The sequence below is a fragment of the Manis pentadactyla genome, chromosome 3 (genome assembly GCF_030020395.1).
Source record: "Manis pentadactyla isolate mManPen7 chromosome 3, mManPen7.hap1, whole genome shotgun sequence".
NCBI lineage: Eukaryota > Metazoa > Chordata > Mammalia > Pholidota > Manidae > Manis > Manis pentadactyla.
Genome location: NC_080021.1, coordinates 39,572,429 through 39,589,659, shown reverse-complemented (window position 1 = coordinate 39,589,659; position 17,231 = coordinate 39,572,429). Strand labels below are relative to the sequence as shown.

The 17,231-nt window shown below is 37.7% G+C and overlaps 1 protein-coding gene across 2 annotated transcripts; it reads right to left on the bottom strand.

Annotated features, from left to right (window-relative positions):
- Positions 1–233: 233 nt before the first annotated feature.
- Positions 234–16,993, bottom strand: PABPC1 (poly(A) binding protein cytoplasmic 1). 2 transcript variants are annotated; one of them, XM_036876261.2, is made up of 15 exons: positions 16,275–16,993; positions 12,973–13,166; positions 12,656–12,771; positions 10,433–10,572; positions 8,641–8,735; positions 8,172–8,309; positions 7,880–7,975; positions 4,651–4,923; positions 4,352–4,442; positions 3,663–3,773; positions 3,418–3,572; positions 2,801–2,885; positions 2,163–2,293; positions 1,473–1,566; positions 234–670 (listed from the first exon to the last, which is right to left on the bottom strand). In XM_036876261.2, the coding sequence occupies exons 1-14, from the start codon at positions 16,465–16,467 to the stop codon at positions 1,474–1,476; spliced, it is 1,911 nt and encodes a 636-aa protein (XP_036732156.1). In that variant the 5' UTR covers positions 16,468–16,993; the 3' UTR covers positions 234–670; position 1,473. The 2 variants fall into 2 exon arrangements, with proteins under 2 accessions (XP_036732156.1, XP_036732157.1); XM_036876262.2 differs by having other exon boundaries at positions 10,442–10,572.
- Between the last annotated feature and the right edge of the window lie 238 nt (positions 16,994–17,231).

Here is a 17,231-nt window from a genome sequence, read left to right as displayed (position 1 = left end):
TGTCACCTCAAAAAATAAGATCATTTAATAAATACATATACCTTGGTTCAAGAGTTCATATGGAAGTCCAAATTCATAAAATGCATTAGAAGAATTGTCCTGGGCCTCCTTTTCATACAACTAAAGAACCCCTGAAACTTTTTTTCCATGAGAGGGGTTATGTCAATTCTGGGTCATCACCTATTTATGTCAGCCAATTACAAAGAGAAATAAAACAGCCTAACATCACTGAGCACTGTTTAAGGAATTTTTATTAAAGCAAGAATTTATAATCCAAATTACATTTCCTTACTCAGTTATCAATTCTGTCATTTAGAACAGAAGTGACGTTCTGAGCTATTCCACAGTAAAGAATTACAAAATTAAAGAAAGGAATGCTTTAAATTTTTGTACTTTACTGAAAATTCTTTTTCCAGGGTCTTATAAAACATTAATTTGTTTTTATATTTTACTATTTTTTTGGGTTTTTTAAAAATCAATAAAGTATTCTAGGACTAGCATTTGTTGCTAGACCTGGCATTTGCTCGGTACATAAGGTTCAAAGTTTCCTTTCCTTTTTTTATTTATTTTATATTTTGCAATGTTTTTTTTCCATAATGTTTAAGTTTTTCGATGTTTAGACATTTTTCTTCGGTGAAGCACGAGTTTCTTTTCGTGGTCCCTGATCAATCTGTAAAGGTGGGGGAAAAAATTATAATAATTAAACTTTCTAAGAGAATAGAATTTAATAATATCAACTAAAAAAAAGGTTATATGCAATACTGCTACAATGGCAATTATACATAGATGTATCTAATTAACATGTACACCGTAAACTTACCTGTTTGTCAAATATTTCAATAAAATTAAAGCTAACCAAAAACAGACCAATATTAGCTAGCACTAGCCAGTAGCAAATTTAAGCCAACTGTCTGAAGCCTGTTTCTATAGTTTTATTGAAACACAGCCACACCCACATTCACTTAAATGATGTTTACGGCTACTTTCACACTGTAACAGTGGAGTAACTGCAACAGAGACATGGCCTGCAAAACCAAAATATTTCCTATATTGTCTTTCAGAAAAGCTTTGCCAATTCCTGGCCTGGTACTGGCTACACAGCTACATACCAAGTTTCTTGGGAGTAATGAAGGACAATAGTAATAGGCCCAAGGACAACTGTCACTGGTGCCACCCAAGAAAAATTGATGAAAGCCCTCTAAATAAGTACACAAAGAGCCAACTCCTGTTAAGGGCCATTTAATATAAATCACTATACAAAATGCTTCAAAGTGCTTTGACTTAACCCAAGTCAGTACCTAGGTAACATATTTACTTTGATTCCTCCTATTTCTACTTCTCTTTGAAAAATTAGCACTACCATCTTAGATTAAAGCTAAAATGAATTTTTGTTGTGTTTTAAAGTATGCTCAAACTGTTATAAAAGATTAAGAAATAAGTTGAAAATAGTAAACCCAGGAGCGAAAGCTCACTTCAAACAGTTGGAACACCAGTGGCACTGTTAACTGCTTTCTGGGCAGCCTCTTTAGCTTGGTGGGCTTGTAGTACAGCTACAGCTTCATCAACCTAAAAAAAAGGGAAAGCAAATTGGCTCTGTAAAGGAATAACTAGTACTTCAAATTAAAAATATACAAATGTCCAATAAAGGCAAACTCCTTTCCTCAGACGAAAGCAGAACTGTTACTGGGAAAAACATCAACAACATTTCCAACTGTATCCATAGCCTTTTGATTTCCATCCTACCACTGTTTTAGAAGAATATGAACCTCCTCACGCTTTTCTCTCCTGACAAAAAATTCCCACCAAAAATCCCCCGAAGTTGAGAAATATCAGCAAATACCTCTCTCCAGTAAAGCAGCAGCACAGCTGAGAGAGTAAAAATGCTGGAGTTAAACTGACTGGATTTGAAACCAAGCCCTGTGATTTACTCAGTGTGAGCACTGGGCAATTACTTGTGCTCTAACATGCTTCAGTTTCCCCATATACAAAATGGAGATAATAAGCACCATAGATTATCATGATTTACAATTAATATTTATAAAGCTCTTAGAACTGTGCATGGCTTATGTAAGGCATTTAGAAATGTTTTATAAAATTAAGTTCTACAAAAAGCTCTGGAATACTTAGTAGAAGGTGCTAGATAAATGACAAATTTAAATTACTTTAGAACGGAGAGACTCTGGAGACTCAAGCATATGAAGAAGTTCAGAATTATCAATCTCCAACAACATGCCAGTGATTTTACCAGCAAGAGTAGGGTGCATGGCTTGAATTAGAGGGAAGAGCCGTTCACCTAGGAACAAAAACATTCAAAAATGCCTTTAAAATTTTATTTAAGGAATCTACCATATTAAAACTGGGGTTTAAGAACCTTATTTTTGTATTTAGCAAACATAACCCGTGATCCACCATTTCACTGTATCTTTCATGGGAAGATTGTTATAAAAACAGATTAAAATCTACCATAAGGCAATTAATTCCTGGCAGTATCAGTTTGCCAAAAAATGAAATTAAGCTATGTTACTACTGTTTGCTCATCTGGTTCAAATTCTCTAACCCAAAAATGCTGTGGGATCCATAGCAAGGAGTAATGCCCTATAACCTTATCCATCAAAAGCCAACACATTTTAATAGCTCTGTAGGCTTTTAATTAATTAGGCAAATTATGCCATGATGATCATTCATGCCAATTCACATCAATCCCACCACTCTAGCTGTCATGTTAGGTGCCAAGTCAATTTAAGTATCTTCCTGTTTTTTAGTCTTGATGTAACTGACCAGGTGGGACTAAGGTACTTACCCAACATTTGCTTTTGCTCTTGAGGGGGGGCAGATGCCAACATGGAAGCAGTCAAAGGCTCCTGACCTTGTACATGAACAGCAGGCTAGATATAAAATTTAAAAATTCCTCAACTTTGAGAAGTAATGGTAAATACAGCTGTCAAAAACAAAATCACTACAGTGGTAAGACTACAATCTAAACATAAAATAGGAGATGAGCTAATCAAATACAGCCAAAGAGCTATTCACACCTATACACTTGAGAATTGTGACACATGAGATACTTCATTATCTTTACCTTTGGAACCACATTTTTATTATGACTGATGGCAGTTTTGGTCCCAGGGTCAAAAAGGGTAAGCCAAATCTCACCAACTATTTCACACCCTTTCTTCCTTACACCTATGCCAAACAAACTCTCAAGCACATAGGTCATTTCAGGATAAAGATTGCTGAATGTTGTCTAATTCCTACAACATAAAGCAAATAAAATTCTTACATATTCTAAATTAATGGGACATCAACTAACAAGATGTCCCTAGATAGCTCAGGCTCTCTTATATAGCTGCCTTCATTTTCTTTGAGTACAGTCAAGGACTGTCATTTTTATAAAGAGAGAAATCATCAAATCCAGACCTGCTGCATGGTAACTTGGGGCTGTGCATTAAGATGCTGCTGAGGATTGCGCACGCCCGCAGCATACTTGTACTGTGGAACGGTGCGGACGGCGGGAGTGGCTGCGGCGGCAGCAGCTGCAGGACGTGGACCCATGGTCTGTGTTGATGTGTTGGCTTAAAAAAAAAACCCACATTATTTCTTTTGTTTTTACTTTGCTATTTCAAAATTGGAGAGCAATTTTTACAGGAAGGGTTAAGACTCACCAACACGCTGTGTTGACATGACTCGTGGAACCTGTGAAGAAGCTGGTCTCATGGTACTAAATGGTGGTCTAGGAGCGGCTGGGCGGATAGCACCGGGCATATTCTGGAATGCTGCATTTAATGACACAAATACACATCAACTGGAGAAAAACTCGAAGTGTTCATACTACTTTTTTAGACTTAAAGTTGCATAAAAGTGACCAAAAATATAAACACCATGTTTTAAAGTTTCATCTCATCTGCTTTTTTGCACTTATCAGATCAGCGCATCAGTAAACAATTCATTCATGCAAGGACTAGCACTTATTATTATATAAACATGATACATGAAACTGATCGCAAGTACTGTTGCAATATAGTACTGTTGCACAGGGCAAGGTTGAAAAATGCCAGGACCCTGATCCTTATACATGGAAGATCTTATAAAACTACTGTTTAACCAACATGAAATTTTGAGTTGGATCCATTCCCAAACTTGTGATAATCAAACTCACTCAAATTACTCAGGAAGACAGGAATAATGAAGTACTTCACAATTTTTAAAAAAATGCTAATATCCCAAACACGAGCACCGAGAACCATAAATTATGAAAAGCAGCAGTTAATACACTGTTGAAATATAAGTTACTTTCCCTGTTCACTTTTGGTTCTAATAATTTGTAAGCTTAACTTAAAAACGAAAGGCTTACGATGAGGTCTGGCACCCTGAGCAGTCCAGCGAGGACTTGGTCTTAGTTGAGCAATTTGGCTAGGAGGATAGTATGCAGCACGATTCTGAGTCTGTAGAAAGCAAGCAAATGACACAACGAGTTTAATGCACTTAAGAACATTTAGCAGATCCTCTACTCAAGCATTTTCTTCAGACTCAATCATAATTCACATATAAATGTTTTCACCTCTACACTTGGATTCTGGGAGGCACAAAACACTAAAAATGACTAAATATGAAAACTTTCATGGGGGTTTTTATTCTCTTTTAAAAACCTACCTGTGGGATAGCTGCCATGAAGTAACCTGAAGGAGGAGCTGGCTGGTAGGGGTTGATTACAGGGTTGGGCACAGCTCTGACACTCGCCATTCTCTGCATATACTGGTTTGTGAGGTGAGCCTGACGCTCTTCTTTGCGCTGAGCTAGAGCTACATACAATGGCTTGGTGGCCACAATTCTACCATTCATTTCTGTAACTGCTTTAGTGGCTTCTTCTGGGGAGGAGAAACATACAAAACCAAACCCTTTGCTGCGACCACCCTCCATCATAACCTATTAAGAGAAAAAAAGTAAACATGGTCAATGCAATGGTAAAATGAGACACAAAAGGAGAGCATTACTAATTTAGTCCATTATAGCCATTGACTCAAACATGTAAACCCTGTTAATGCTTTTGTCATTGTTCTGTTTTTCCTTAATACCCAAATATTAAGGGCAACATACACATATGAATTACCCTACTTAAGCAAAAGAGGAAACAAAGGGATGGAGGTACAACAGCAACTTGGTAAGATTTTAGATACTCAGATATCAAATTTTCAGTATTCAGGTTTAAATATCTAAATACATTCAAGGCCTACTGAATTTGACTCTCGCACCACTGGAAACATACAATTAAAATTTGACTTAGCAATTCAAGCCGACAAGATGCTTTACTACTCTTTAGAGGGGGATAAAGGCAGTTGAATCTAATACCCACATTTTAAATAAAAATTTCACTTTCAAGACCAGAAGGGCCATGAATATTGGGAGTCTAAACAATATTCTCAGGAAGAAGCTTCCAATGACTGTAAATCTTTTTAAACAAGTGATGGAGATGCAAGGAACTCCTCACGAGTCCTGCAATGTCATACATAATCATACCACACAGCTACATCAAACAGTATGCTGGCACAGATCAGACAAAACAGCAATAAAATGCATTCATATGATCTCACTTATATGTGGAACAACAACAACAACAAAGACCAAACGAAACCCCAACCAAACAATGAAACAAAACCAAGCTCATACAGAGGACTGGGAGCTGCTGCCAGAGGTAGAGGAGGGACACGAGGGAAATGGGTGAAGACAGCTGAGAAGTACTAACTCCTGGCTATAAGATAAGAGCATGTATCTTCTATGAGTCAGTTAAGTCATGGTGATGGAACAAACAGCATGAGGATTACAGTCAATCCCTTATTATACATTTAAAAGTTGCCAGGAGAGTAGATCTTATAAAAGTTTTTCTCTCCTTGTGATGAAAACTTCTAACTTAGGTATGGTGATAGAATTTAACTAGATTTACTGTGGTGGTCATTTCACATATATACAGATTTTGAACTGTTATGTTGTACACCTAAAACGAGTATGTCAATTTTATCTTTAAAAAAGAATAAAAGTTCAGGAGCCATGCCAATTATGGGAATTTAGTATGTTAAAGCTTACACCTTAATAGTGGAGAAAAGATGGACCTTTGCAGTATTCAATACATGGTACATGGGACAACTAAAAAAGAATTACATTAGATTGCTTATTCACATCACATTGAAAAATCAAACTGCCAGATTAGTTATGAATATAAACATAAAATACAAAAATATAGGGAAAATAAGATGACAAAAGACCATCAATAAAAAAGACACACTACAAAAATAAGCAAAGAACAGGCAAAACTAGGAAATACATGAAAAGCAGGTCACCATTTGAAAAGACATACACCACTTTCTACTAAACTGACAAGACTAGATTTGTTCAGCCTTTCTGGATTGTATCAATTTTGAACACACATTCCCAATAACCAGCAATTTCAATTCTAGTACTTGAGAAATACTGGCATGTGTGCAAAGATCTAAAGAATCTTTAGTGGTGGGTCTAACAGTGGAAACATCCAAAACAACCCAAATATTTATCAATACAGGTACAGGAAGTAATGGTACATCTTACATGAGTACTCAACTCCTAGCCAAAAAGAAAAAGAGCAAAGAAAATACCTGAAATATCTAGACCTAAAGGAGAGTAACAATACATAAGTTATGATCCTGTTTTCTAAAAACTGTTTATACATACACAAAAAGTGTTTGGAAAAGCTCAGGGATTACCTGGGAAGGCCACCCAAAGTCCTTTTAGAGACTGTAAATGGGGGTGGAGTTCACTCTTTACCCTACTGCTTTGATAAATGTTTTTTCAGCAAGAATTATTAATGTAATGACCTCCTCCCTCTAGAATAAATTCCTGCCAAAGTTTTTAACCTCCTTGCAAACAGTGATACTATGATCCACAAAGGACTTTTAAAAAATGGATGCACATATTTAAACAATTTCCATCCAGGGAACACACTGAGGATAAAGATACTTAGGAATAAATTCTATCATAGTCCAGGTACTCTTACAAAAGCACAGGCTGAATGAAACGCAAGGCAACCCATCACCTACATTTTTATCTGTATTCACCTACTGTGCCCCTAACATTTCCTTACTATAGAAGCTCCCTTGGGCAATGGGGTGGCCAGGAAAAGCTAAGCAGAAAGATCAGCCAGGAAGTCATTCCAGAGCACTGAGTTTTAAATATTCCTGTACTTTTTTGAGAGAGTGGTTATTCCCCTCCCGCCCTCTAAAATATACACACACAAGACCTTACAGAGGGATCTTGGTCTATGGACACAAGGAAATAAACACTTAGAGCAGAGATTCTTACATCAAAATTCCAGAATTTAGACTAGAATCACTGTTCTTTAATTTTTTATTTCAAGTAAAAGAAAGTTATGATCTCTACTGGGCTTGAAGTTTTTAATTCCCCAGAAAGAATTGTGTAAGTGAATACAGATTCACCCAGTAATAACAATTATTAACTCCCTAATAAATTGCTTTCTTTCATCAGTAAAATAACTAGTTTAAACAGAGTATAAATAAAACAGTGCACGTGATGTTGAGAATCAACCACAGACTATGGTCATCAAATGCAGCCTTCCTGAGGAAAGCATTCGGGTCTCATCATCTGCAAAAATAAACCACCAGGCTACAACAGCCACTTCAAATCTGAATATAAGTTTTTGAAGTAATGAAGCAAAAACTTATTTCCAGAAGAAATGAAGGACTAACCTTTTCTTTGAAAGAAAAAGCTATTTGACTATCAGTTCACGAAACAAGGAAAACACTCCAGTATGTATATTAATGTGAAATTTATATACATATATCTATGTGCATGATTTTCCTCAAATCTCAAAAAGCATTCATTACATGATTTTTACCTTTGCACTAGTGATTGTACCAAATGGAGAAAACTCTTTCCGAAGACGTTCATCATCAATACCATCATCGAGATTTTTCACATAAAGGTTAACACCCTTAAAAAAAGAAGAAGAAAACTAGGCAAAGAAAAAAGAAAACTGCAGTGGTACTTAAGCACACTTCCTATTATTTTTATCCCATTTTACTCCTTTCCCCCTCTCAAACCTCCCGTTACCTGGTGATTAACTGAAATGAATGTAAACTATGTTTCTTCATCCCTGTCTTATTGTGCCTGTTCAATTAAAAATGAACCTGGTATCTGGTGATCCTATCTTGCTTCATCTGTTCAAATTTGCGCTTAAGTTCCGTCTGTCGTTCCACTTTTTTCTGAGCTCGACCAACGTAAATTTGTTTTCCATTGAGCTCCTTTCCATTCATCTCATCCACAGCCTTACAGAAATCACAAAAATCTTAATTACTGACTTGCAATAGAAAAGTTCATTTTTTAAACAATAAAGAGCATTTGTTGTAACAGATGAGTTTGTTAGAAAGCTCAAGATGGACCCATCACAAAAACTAAATGTTTGAGGTATGGAGGCAATACATAGGTTCTCAATTTACACTCTCAAAACTAACATGTAAAACACAAATACATGTAAAAATAAACATGCAAAATGGCCACTGGCATGCATGTGAATTTCAATATAGGAGCAAACCAACTGTATATTCCCTTACTACAAAAATACAGAAAACCCACAATTTTCAGTTATTTAAGTCTTACTTTTTGTGCATCTTCATGCCTTTCAAAGCTTACAAATCCAAAACCTTTGGATTTTCCACTTTCATCAGTCATTACTTTCACACTTAAGGCAGGTCCTAAAAATAATTTTTTAAAAATGATTCAAAGATAGTACATACAACATTTAGTTTATACACCTCCAATTTTAACACATAAAAACAAAGGCACAAAAAAATTAAAATGGGTAAGGAAAAGAATTCCAAGCCTCCAGAAATGTATTCCTTTCCTAACTGCCCCCTCCCCCAAAGAGCACTAAATATTCTCTGCAAAAACCCTTTATTTCTGCTAAGAAGCTAAATAAATACTCTATTCCCCAAAACACTCCTCCTTATGTTCAGACAACTGTAAAAAAATGGAGTTTTATTCTTGGAACTGATATGAAAAGATTTTATTTTTAAGCCAACAATTTTGTTTTCCTGACATCAGAATTAAGAAGAATTTAAGCCTTGGACCATTGATTTTTCAACAGGGACTGGAGGGAATACAGGGATTGACCTTTGGAAACACAAAGCATAATCACCAGAGGAGGTGATTCATTTCTCAAAAACATGTCCCTCCAACCCCCTCAACTGAAAAGGGTAAGTGAGGTGGGTGGTATTTCAGGTAGGTGGGATAAGAAAAGGTTAAAAGTCATACTTGATTACAGAGAATTTTGAAGAAGTACGGGCACAGGTAGATTATTTCTTCTGAATGTGCCTCTGTCTTAAAGTGTACTTCCAATCTATCTCTGTTATTCAAAACAGCCAAGAAGATATTTGACAAATTTACATACTGGTAGTCAACTCACAACATCATTCATTTGGGATAAGTGGTTAATAATATGCAACTTTAGAAATAGCTTCTAATTATAAAAGCAGCGAGACAGATGAAAAACATATATGTAAGCCAATCACTAAAGAGAATTTGGAGTAAGATACAACATGTCACATTATTTCCTCTTATACAATTTATCTTTATGCAAAATGACAAATTTTCTGCTCAAAGGAGCAGAGGGGTTCAATGTAGTATGCTAACTTGACAACAGATAAGCATTAGGTTTCCTGATTATCATTTGAAGTGCTCAATAAAAAAATAAGCCACCTGTTTAATTTCAACAGAAAGCACACAGTAAGAGACAAGCAAATCATCTGCATAAGTATATAATTTGAAAGTCATTTTCAGATAAAGCAACTATCTAAAGTGAGGCTGGTTATACTTCACTAACTTGAAGTTTAATGAAGTTAGTTTGAAATGCAAGGAATAAGTAGTTTAATAAGATTCTCCATGGATTAAGGAGGACATCCCAAAGAGATATCACACTGGAAAATCTGGATCTTTGGCTTTGTCTCTGAAAGTCAGTTTTGAACTTATCAAATATGATGCCACCAAGACTGGCCAATTATCCTAAAGCTGGCCAGCTTTTGTGTCCCATCATTAAAGACTGCACTCCAATCTAAATTGGCTGTGTCATATGCATGCCCTCTGATGTGATAGATCTGTAAATGCATAAATCCAGCAGTTTCTTAACATAGCAAAACCTTTTAAATCTGTTCCAATCAAAGCAGTCACACCTTGCTGTACTATACAGCACTATTAACTTTTAAAATGGATAGAATTCTATAGTTATATGCTATTTTGTAGTATAATGTACTGCTAGTCCATTATAATCCAGCATAATCCAAGTTACAAATATTTAAATACATTGTCTCATTTCATTTTTTAGTAAAGTACTAACCAAAACTAACAAGCAATTACTCAGAATGTTGTGTGTAAAAATTTAATTCAGACACATTACCAAACTTGCCAAAGAGATCCTTAAGGCGCTCATCATCCATGTCTTCTCCAAAGTTCTTGATGTAAACATTGGTGAACTCTTTTGCCCTAGCTCCCAGTTCTGCTTCTCGTTCTTTACGAGACTTAAATCGTCCAACAAATCTAATAAAATATTTAAGGACTATAAAATTAGATTCTATTTTATGAAGTTCAGAATAATTAATTAAGCCTGATGGTTGATTTTTAATTGTTACAGATAAGTCCAGTATCTATATAATAAAGAGCACACTATAGAACAAAAAAGGGCCTTAATTTTAGAAATGAAAGCATGAATTTTAAGAACTAAAGTCACAGAAAAGAACATATACCACTCTCCCTCTAGCTAATCCAGGGTTAGAGATCACACCTATCATTTTCAAATGAGTGGGAGTATACTTGCACCACACCAATTAGACACAAGGCTTTCATCTTTGCTGTTTCAGTAGCCCTTGTCCTTTGTTTGCAATCTCCTAAAATAAAAATTTTAATTTCCTAATTCTAACACACAGCAGCCTGGCATAATTTTCTTTGCAGGATCATCAGCAAAGTGTATTTTAAAAATTTAGTTTTCTCCTAATGTAACAGAGTACATATATCACCGAATACTGTAATACACATCAAAGTAAAAAAGCCATCACTAGTAATTCTACCCAAATCATAATAGACTTTTAGTATGTCTTGTTTTCTGTGTTTAAGAACATTAATGTTGATACCTATCATTTTGTTTCCTTAATCCCCCACCCCCCCAATGACAGTGCTTCTCCATGCTGTTAAAATGTTATGAACATTCTCATGGAAACATTGTATTCCACTGTGGACATCTCAACTTGCTGCTTTTGTAAATAATGCCGGAACTTTATGATACTTTGTTATTTGTTCTTAGGCTATAGTTGTAAAAATTGTGGCAATTCAAAGGGTATGTAAATGATTTTAGGTTTATACATATAACTTGTTTCTGGAAAAGTATTCCGTCATTTTATACTCCAAAGAGTAATATATCAAGTATTTATTTAATTTAGATTCCTCACCATTTGACAGGCATTCTTTCATTTCCCTAAAGCATTGCTGATGGACAAACTAAGGTATTTTCATCTGAGAATACTAATGATGCTGAATATTCCTATAATTTAAAGAATTTAAGGATGCACATTTCTAAGAATTAGCCTTTGTAAACATTGTCCTTGTCAAGGAGTTACTGGTTTTCTAGGATATATACGGATTATTTTCACATTACAAAGTCTTTCCTTAATAACAGAACTGACAGAATTCAAACAGGAAACCATATGCTTCAAGACTCCTTCATATACTGGCCGCACCACCCGATGCAGTGATTTATTAGAGCCACACCTTAGGAGTGATGCAGTTGACATAACAAACCAACCCTATTTGCAGCCAGCACTGCAGTTAGCACAGCAACATGAACTCACAAATCATTTACAAAATGACATTACAGCTGAATTTGCCCCGATTATTAAGCAAAGTCCAGTGGCACTGAGGATAAAAGATTTAAGGTTTATTGTTTCTTTGGCACCCCCCAAAATCTTTATTTTTACAATCTGTAACACAAATACTCTTAACAGAGTATTATCAGTGTCATTATTTAAAAACTTTGCAACTTCTAACAAGTTTATTTCAGCAAATATTAATTGTGAAGACTTCTGTTTTAATTCTGCTTTATCTTTAAATGGGTGAAGGAAGTCAGAAAAAAATAATTTTTTTAACTCCATTAATAAATTGAGAAGCAGTACGGCCATGTGGTAAACAGCCACTCTGAGCTCTGAATTTAGACCCCTGTATTTGTATCCCAGCATATTTGTCATTATCAGCATGTAAATACAGGGAAATTATTTCAGCTTCACTTTTCTAAAATGGGCTAATTACTATACCTCAGAAATACATGACTAAAATTTCTACCTGGATTCCCAGCTTTTCAACTATGCACTTATTTTGAAGAAGCTTTATATCTATAAAGTATACATACATATCTTCTCTTTTTCTTTTGGCCAGTTAAATTAATGCACTGTTATTTGTATGTCATGCTGAATATGGAGAAAAGACAATTTTAAGACCTACCAACATGCAGTTTTTACACGTTTTCACTCTAGCTATGTAATAACTCTTTAAAGGCAAATATATTAATTTGTAAAATAAATAGTGATGTGAACTACTAAAAACAGATCTCAAGTATGATTAAACAAATACTTACACTTTGCGATCATTTAGAAGCATCCCATTCATTTTTTCAATAGCTCTTTCAGCTGCTTCTTGGGTCTCAAAATGTACAAATCCATAACCCTTGGAACCATTTTCATCACAAACCACCTAGGGAAAAATGTATACCAGTATTTCATTACTCGCTATTGATTTAACATTTTTTCAGTATTCAGAAATGAACAGCCACGTAACTTGGGTATTTGGGAAATAAAGACATCCATTAACAGATAGTACGGTTTCTATTTTAAAGAATAAACAAGTAGTGAAAACACTATATGTGTATGTTTATCTGTCAGGTTTTTTGCTTACCTTACATGAAAGGATGTTACCAAAAGCAGAAAATGTATCATACAGTGCTTTATTGTCAATGGATTTGTCCAAATTTTTAATGAATATGTTGCCCACTCCACTTTTGCGAAGAGATGGATCACGCTGAGACCACATGATACGTACTGGCTTGCCTTTTATAACATCAAAATTCATGGTGTCCAAAGCACGCTCCGCTACAAGAAGGACATTTTTAGAGTATTACTTCAAAACTTTTACAGGCCACTTAAAGTTATATAAACTACTATAGGAAAGTAGTTGGGCATATCATCCCTCTACTTTTTTTTTAACTTCAAGATGGCAGGACCTTACCTCACACTAGATTTAAATTGTGACACAAAAAAGAGAAGCATCAGAAACCCCAATTTCCCATGTTAACAGACGATATATCACTAATGAGGTATTTTTGAAACAATCTCTTCAATTGCCATTAAATTTAGAAACACCTTTGTTCCCAGTCAACATAAAAGATTCTCCTTCACATATAATCTGCTGAATAAACAATATAAGAAACACTAGGCAATTGTAGATCATTCACAGGCTGGGTGGCTTACGGATTTTTAAGCTTAACTTCTTATCTATTAACTGCCAAACTTGGTCGTTTCATTTCTCATCACTACCAATGCTTCACAAAACTTAGTTCATTTTCTTAAAAAAACAAAAGGTCCTAAATTATTGGGGGGACTTCAGTGATTTGTGGCACAATTTCCTGTTGCTTATTAAAAAACGAAAGAAAGGCTATATCCATTGAGATCAGCTTTTGAATCAGGCCTTCAGTAACTAATGTGAAGCTGGGTATACTTAGCTGTGTAACAAAAATGCACAATTAAAAACAGGTCTACAATATCCACAATTTACTGTTAATGCTTTCTTGACATATAAAACTAAATTTACCTTAGATCACTGATTTCCTTAACTGATAATTCAGGCAATTATTTCTGGATGGAAAATTTCAGAATCTAATCCATGATTTCATAGTCCATGAAGTATTGAATTATGTGCATCTATACCATTAAAAAACACTTCTTAAATAAGCTAAATGGAAAAAATTAATCCCTAAGTAAGACTAGTCCCTAAAGAGGGGAAAAACACAGTCTAGTTTAAGTCCTGAAACACCTGTTTTCACAAATTCCATGCCAACATAAATGTAGTTATTGTGAGCACAAACTTTCTGGCCATTTCTTTTTTAAGTCAAAGTTCTAGTTTCTAGAAGATCGTGACAATCAGCTATCAGCTCATTTATCAACTGACCTATTCAGCTCCCCCAGTTTTCTTTTTTTTAGCTGACTTTGCTTGAGCTTCTTTTGAATGAGTCACCTTTTCCTGTTAAATTGGAAACTGATCATTTCCAGAAGCTATTCTGCAAGTCCATCAAGTTAGCAGTAAATGAAAGAGAAAACTGAAAAGCTATTTGGAAAGACAGTAATTTGGTATGTATAGAAACTAAATTAATAGAGGACAGGGAAATGCTATCTTTTGAGCAGTTACAGTAGTGGTCTGCTGGTATAGACCCATAATACATTCAGTGTACTGTAACCATGGTAACCTGAAGTTCAACTTTTCAAATCCCACTTTAAAAAATTTTTTTTGTTGTATTTAGAATTGTTAAGCTTAGAAGGAAAGCCACTTTCAAAAATTACCACTTTACAGTCTCTAGAATTTCTTCGCAGTTTTCTCTACCAACTCTTGATTGTGATTACCTGCCCCAAAGTTAAATTGCCTAATATTACTTTATCTTCCATTCAGTGATAAATCTTGCCCACAATTGATTAGAACTGTTGTGGACTGACATCTGGAGCTACGGCTTACAGAGCAAAAGGGAAGGAAACCTGCAGCACAATTTTCTAACTTCTGGCTCTGTCATTCAATAATCTGCCAACGCAAAATCTCAATTATTAACTTCACCTAGCGAAAAGGTGATCATTAAATAAATGAAGTGCTACTAAAGTTGTTTAAATTCCACCTTTAAGGCTTTTTCTACGAAAATAAAAATGAATTCCTTAAATGTTATAATGCTACACGTATTCAAACAGCATAGAAAAAAAAAAGCAAAGTTGGGCAGTAAAACCATGTGAAGCTGATTTTTGGAAGTCAACTGATTTAGATATTAAGAAAAATCCTGGCAATTCATCAGGCCACGTATCTTATCTGCTGGCCAAATTTTGTCTCTGTGAACTATTTAACTTCAAAATAAAAATACAAGGTTAGCTGCATTTCTGCCGGCCCCCCCCCATGATCCCCAATAAATCTCAACCAACTCTTAATCTGTTACTTTGTGCTCAATCATTCCCCATGATTTATGGATATTGTGGACCACTTTAAAAAATAAAGAAACCTCAACTACTTGAATGCCACCAAAATATAATGATTTAGAGTCCATACTTCACTCTCAACTAACATTTTACAGCCAAAATTGATGAATACATTTTAAAATAATCCCTCAGAAACATACGATTTCAGAAAGGAAAAAAATCTGAACAAATTACCAATACTATGAAACTAATTTGAATTTTAAAAATTTAAATGGTCTAAACTGCCCAAGAAAACTATAGGGTCATCCTCTACATTCCCTCCTCCCACCCTGCTGTTAATGTTAGATTGAGAAATGCCTTAACTCGGGAAAAACCCCAAATGTACATCTCATCGGTATTTTACATACACAGATCCATCAGCCACCGACAGGTTACTAAGAATATAATCAGAAACCTTAAGACCACCACCCCACCACCATTTGAACTGAACTTTAAGGGCCTGTGGCTCCCCCAGGTGATGGGGCCCGGAGCAGGAACAGGCCTCGGGCCTGTGGGGTTACAGGGTTCAACACGTGGTATTTTTCGAGCACCGAATAGCACTTCCTCCCCGTCCTGGGGCGCCGGCAAAAGCTCTGGGTGGTAGGAGCGCCTCCCCCTATTACCAGAGAAGGGGGCTTGGCCCTCGACGCCCCCGGAATCCCGCGACTACGGACGGGATCGCCGTTGAAGAGCCCTATCTCACCCACCCTCCCGGCGCGTCATCACCCTAAAGTTTGAGAGTGGCTGAGGCCGAGAAAATGGTCGCAAAGGAGGAAGTGGCCGGGTGTGCGAGAGGCGTGCGGCCGCCGGACGCAGGGGTCCCTGCGGGATCGGGAGGACGGGGACCCCGGAGCCCCAGCGGCTTCCCGCCCGTCCTTGGGGGGTGACATGCCCTCCAGTCCCCTCCCCGCGGCCCGCCGGCCTAGCCTGCCCGCCGCCGCCGGCTGAGCCTCATGGCCGCCCGTCCGCTCGCCCGCCGGGCCCGGCTCTCACCGTCCGCTGGCTGCTGGAAGTTCACATATGCGTAGCCCAGGGAGCGGCGGGTGATCATGTCCCTGCAGACCCGGATGGAGAGGATGGGCCCCGCCGGGCTGAACTTCTCGTAGAGCATCGCCTCGGTCACGTCGGGGTGTAGGTCCCCCACGTAGAGCGAGGCCATGGGGTAGCTGGGGGCGCTGGGGTTCATTTCGGCACGGCTGCCCGCAGGGCCACAGGCCGCGACCTTTCCGTAAGAGGAGAGCGAGTGCAGGGACCGGGAGCCGGAGCCGGGGGGGAGGAATGCGGGGGCAAGCGCAGAGGGACAAAAATCAACCGGAATCGAAAACTACTCAACGGCCGCAGAAAAGGGTTGATCCGCTGCCGCTGGCTGCTGGCTGCCGGCTGCCGGCTGGGAGCGGGGGTGGCGGTGTCGGGTCCGGGCAGCGGGAAGGCCTCGGTCTCTTGGTTCCTTCCTGCAGCTGCTGCGGGGCCGCGGGCGGGCGGGCGGGCGGGTCGGTCTCGGCTGCTTCACCGGGTTATTTTATAAAAGAAGAAAAAAAATAAAAGTCTCCGGCGGGGGAGACGCGGATTTTTTATAAATTTTTTTTTTTGGTTTTTTAAAAGATTTTTTTAGATTTTTTTTGGATTTTTTAATAATAAATGTGTGTTCCGAGCCCGGAGCACACACTCCGCACTCTCAGCACTAACCGCCGGGGAGAAGGGGAAGCACCGCCTTCTGCACCCTCTACTTATACTCCCCGCCGCCCTCGCCCCGCCCCCGCGCGTCTGACGCCAGGGCCCTACGCAAGCGTCAGCGCCAGAGGAGGAAGAAAGGAGGTGAGGGGGAGGAAGGAACAGAAAGCAGGAGGAGTAAAGAGCAGAGAGGAAGGGAGAGGTGGCGGCGGTGGCGGTGGCTGCTGCGGGGGTGAGGGGGTGGGGTCGGGCGCGGGGGCGGAGTTTTGCGCACGCGCC

Coding starts and splice junctions, on each gene's coding strand:
- PABPC1 (XM_036876261.2), bottom strand. CDS start 16,467: ATGAACCCCAGCGCCCCCAGCTACCCCATGGCCTCGCTCTACGTGGGG. Junction 8,736..10,432: donor GGATCTCTTTGGCAAGTTTG/GTAATGTGTCTG, acceptor AATTATTTTTAG/GACCTGCCTTAAGTGTGAAA. Junction 2,294..2,800: donor AGAGCAAAAGCAAATGTTGG/GTAAGTACCTTA, acceptor TTTTGTTCCTAG/GTGAACGGCTCTTCCCTCTA.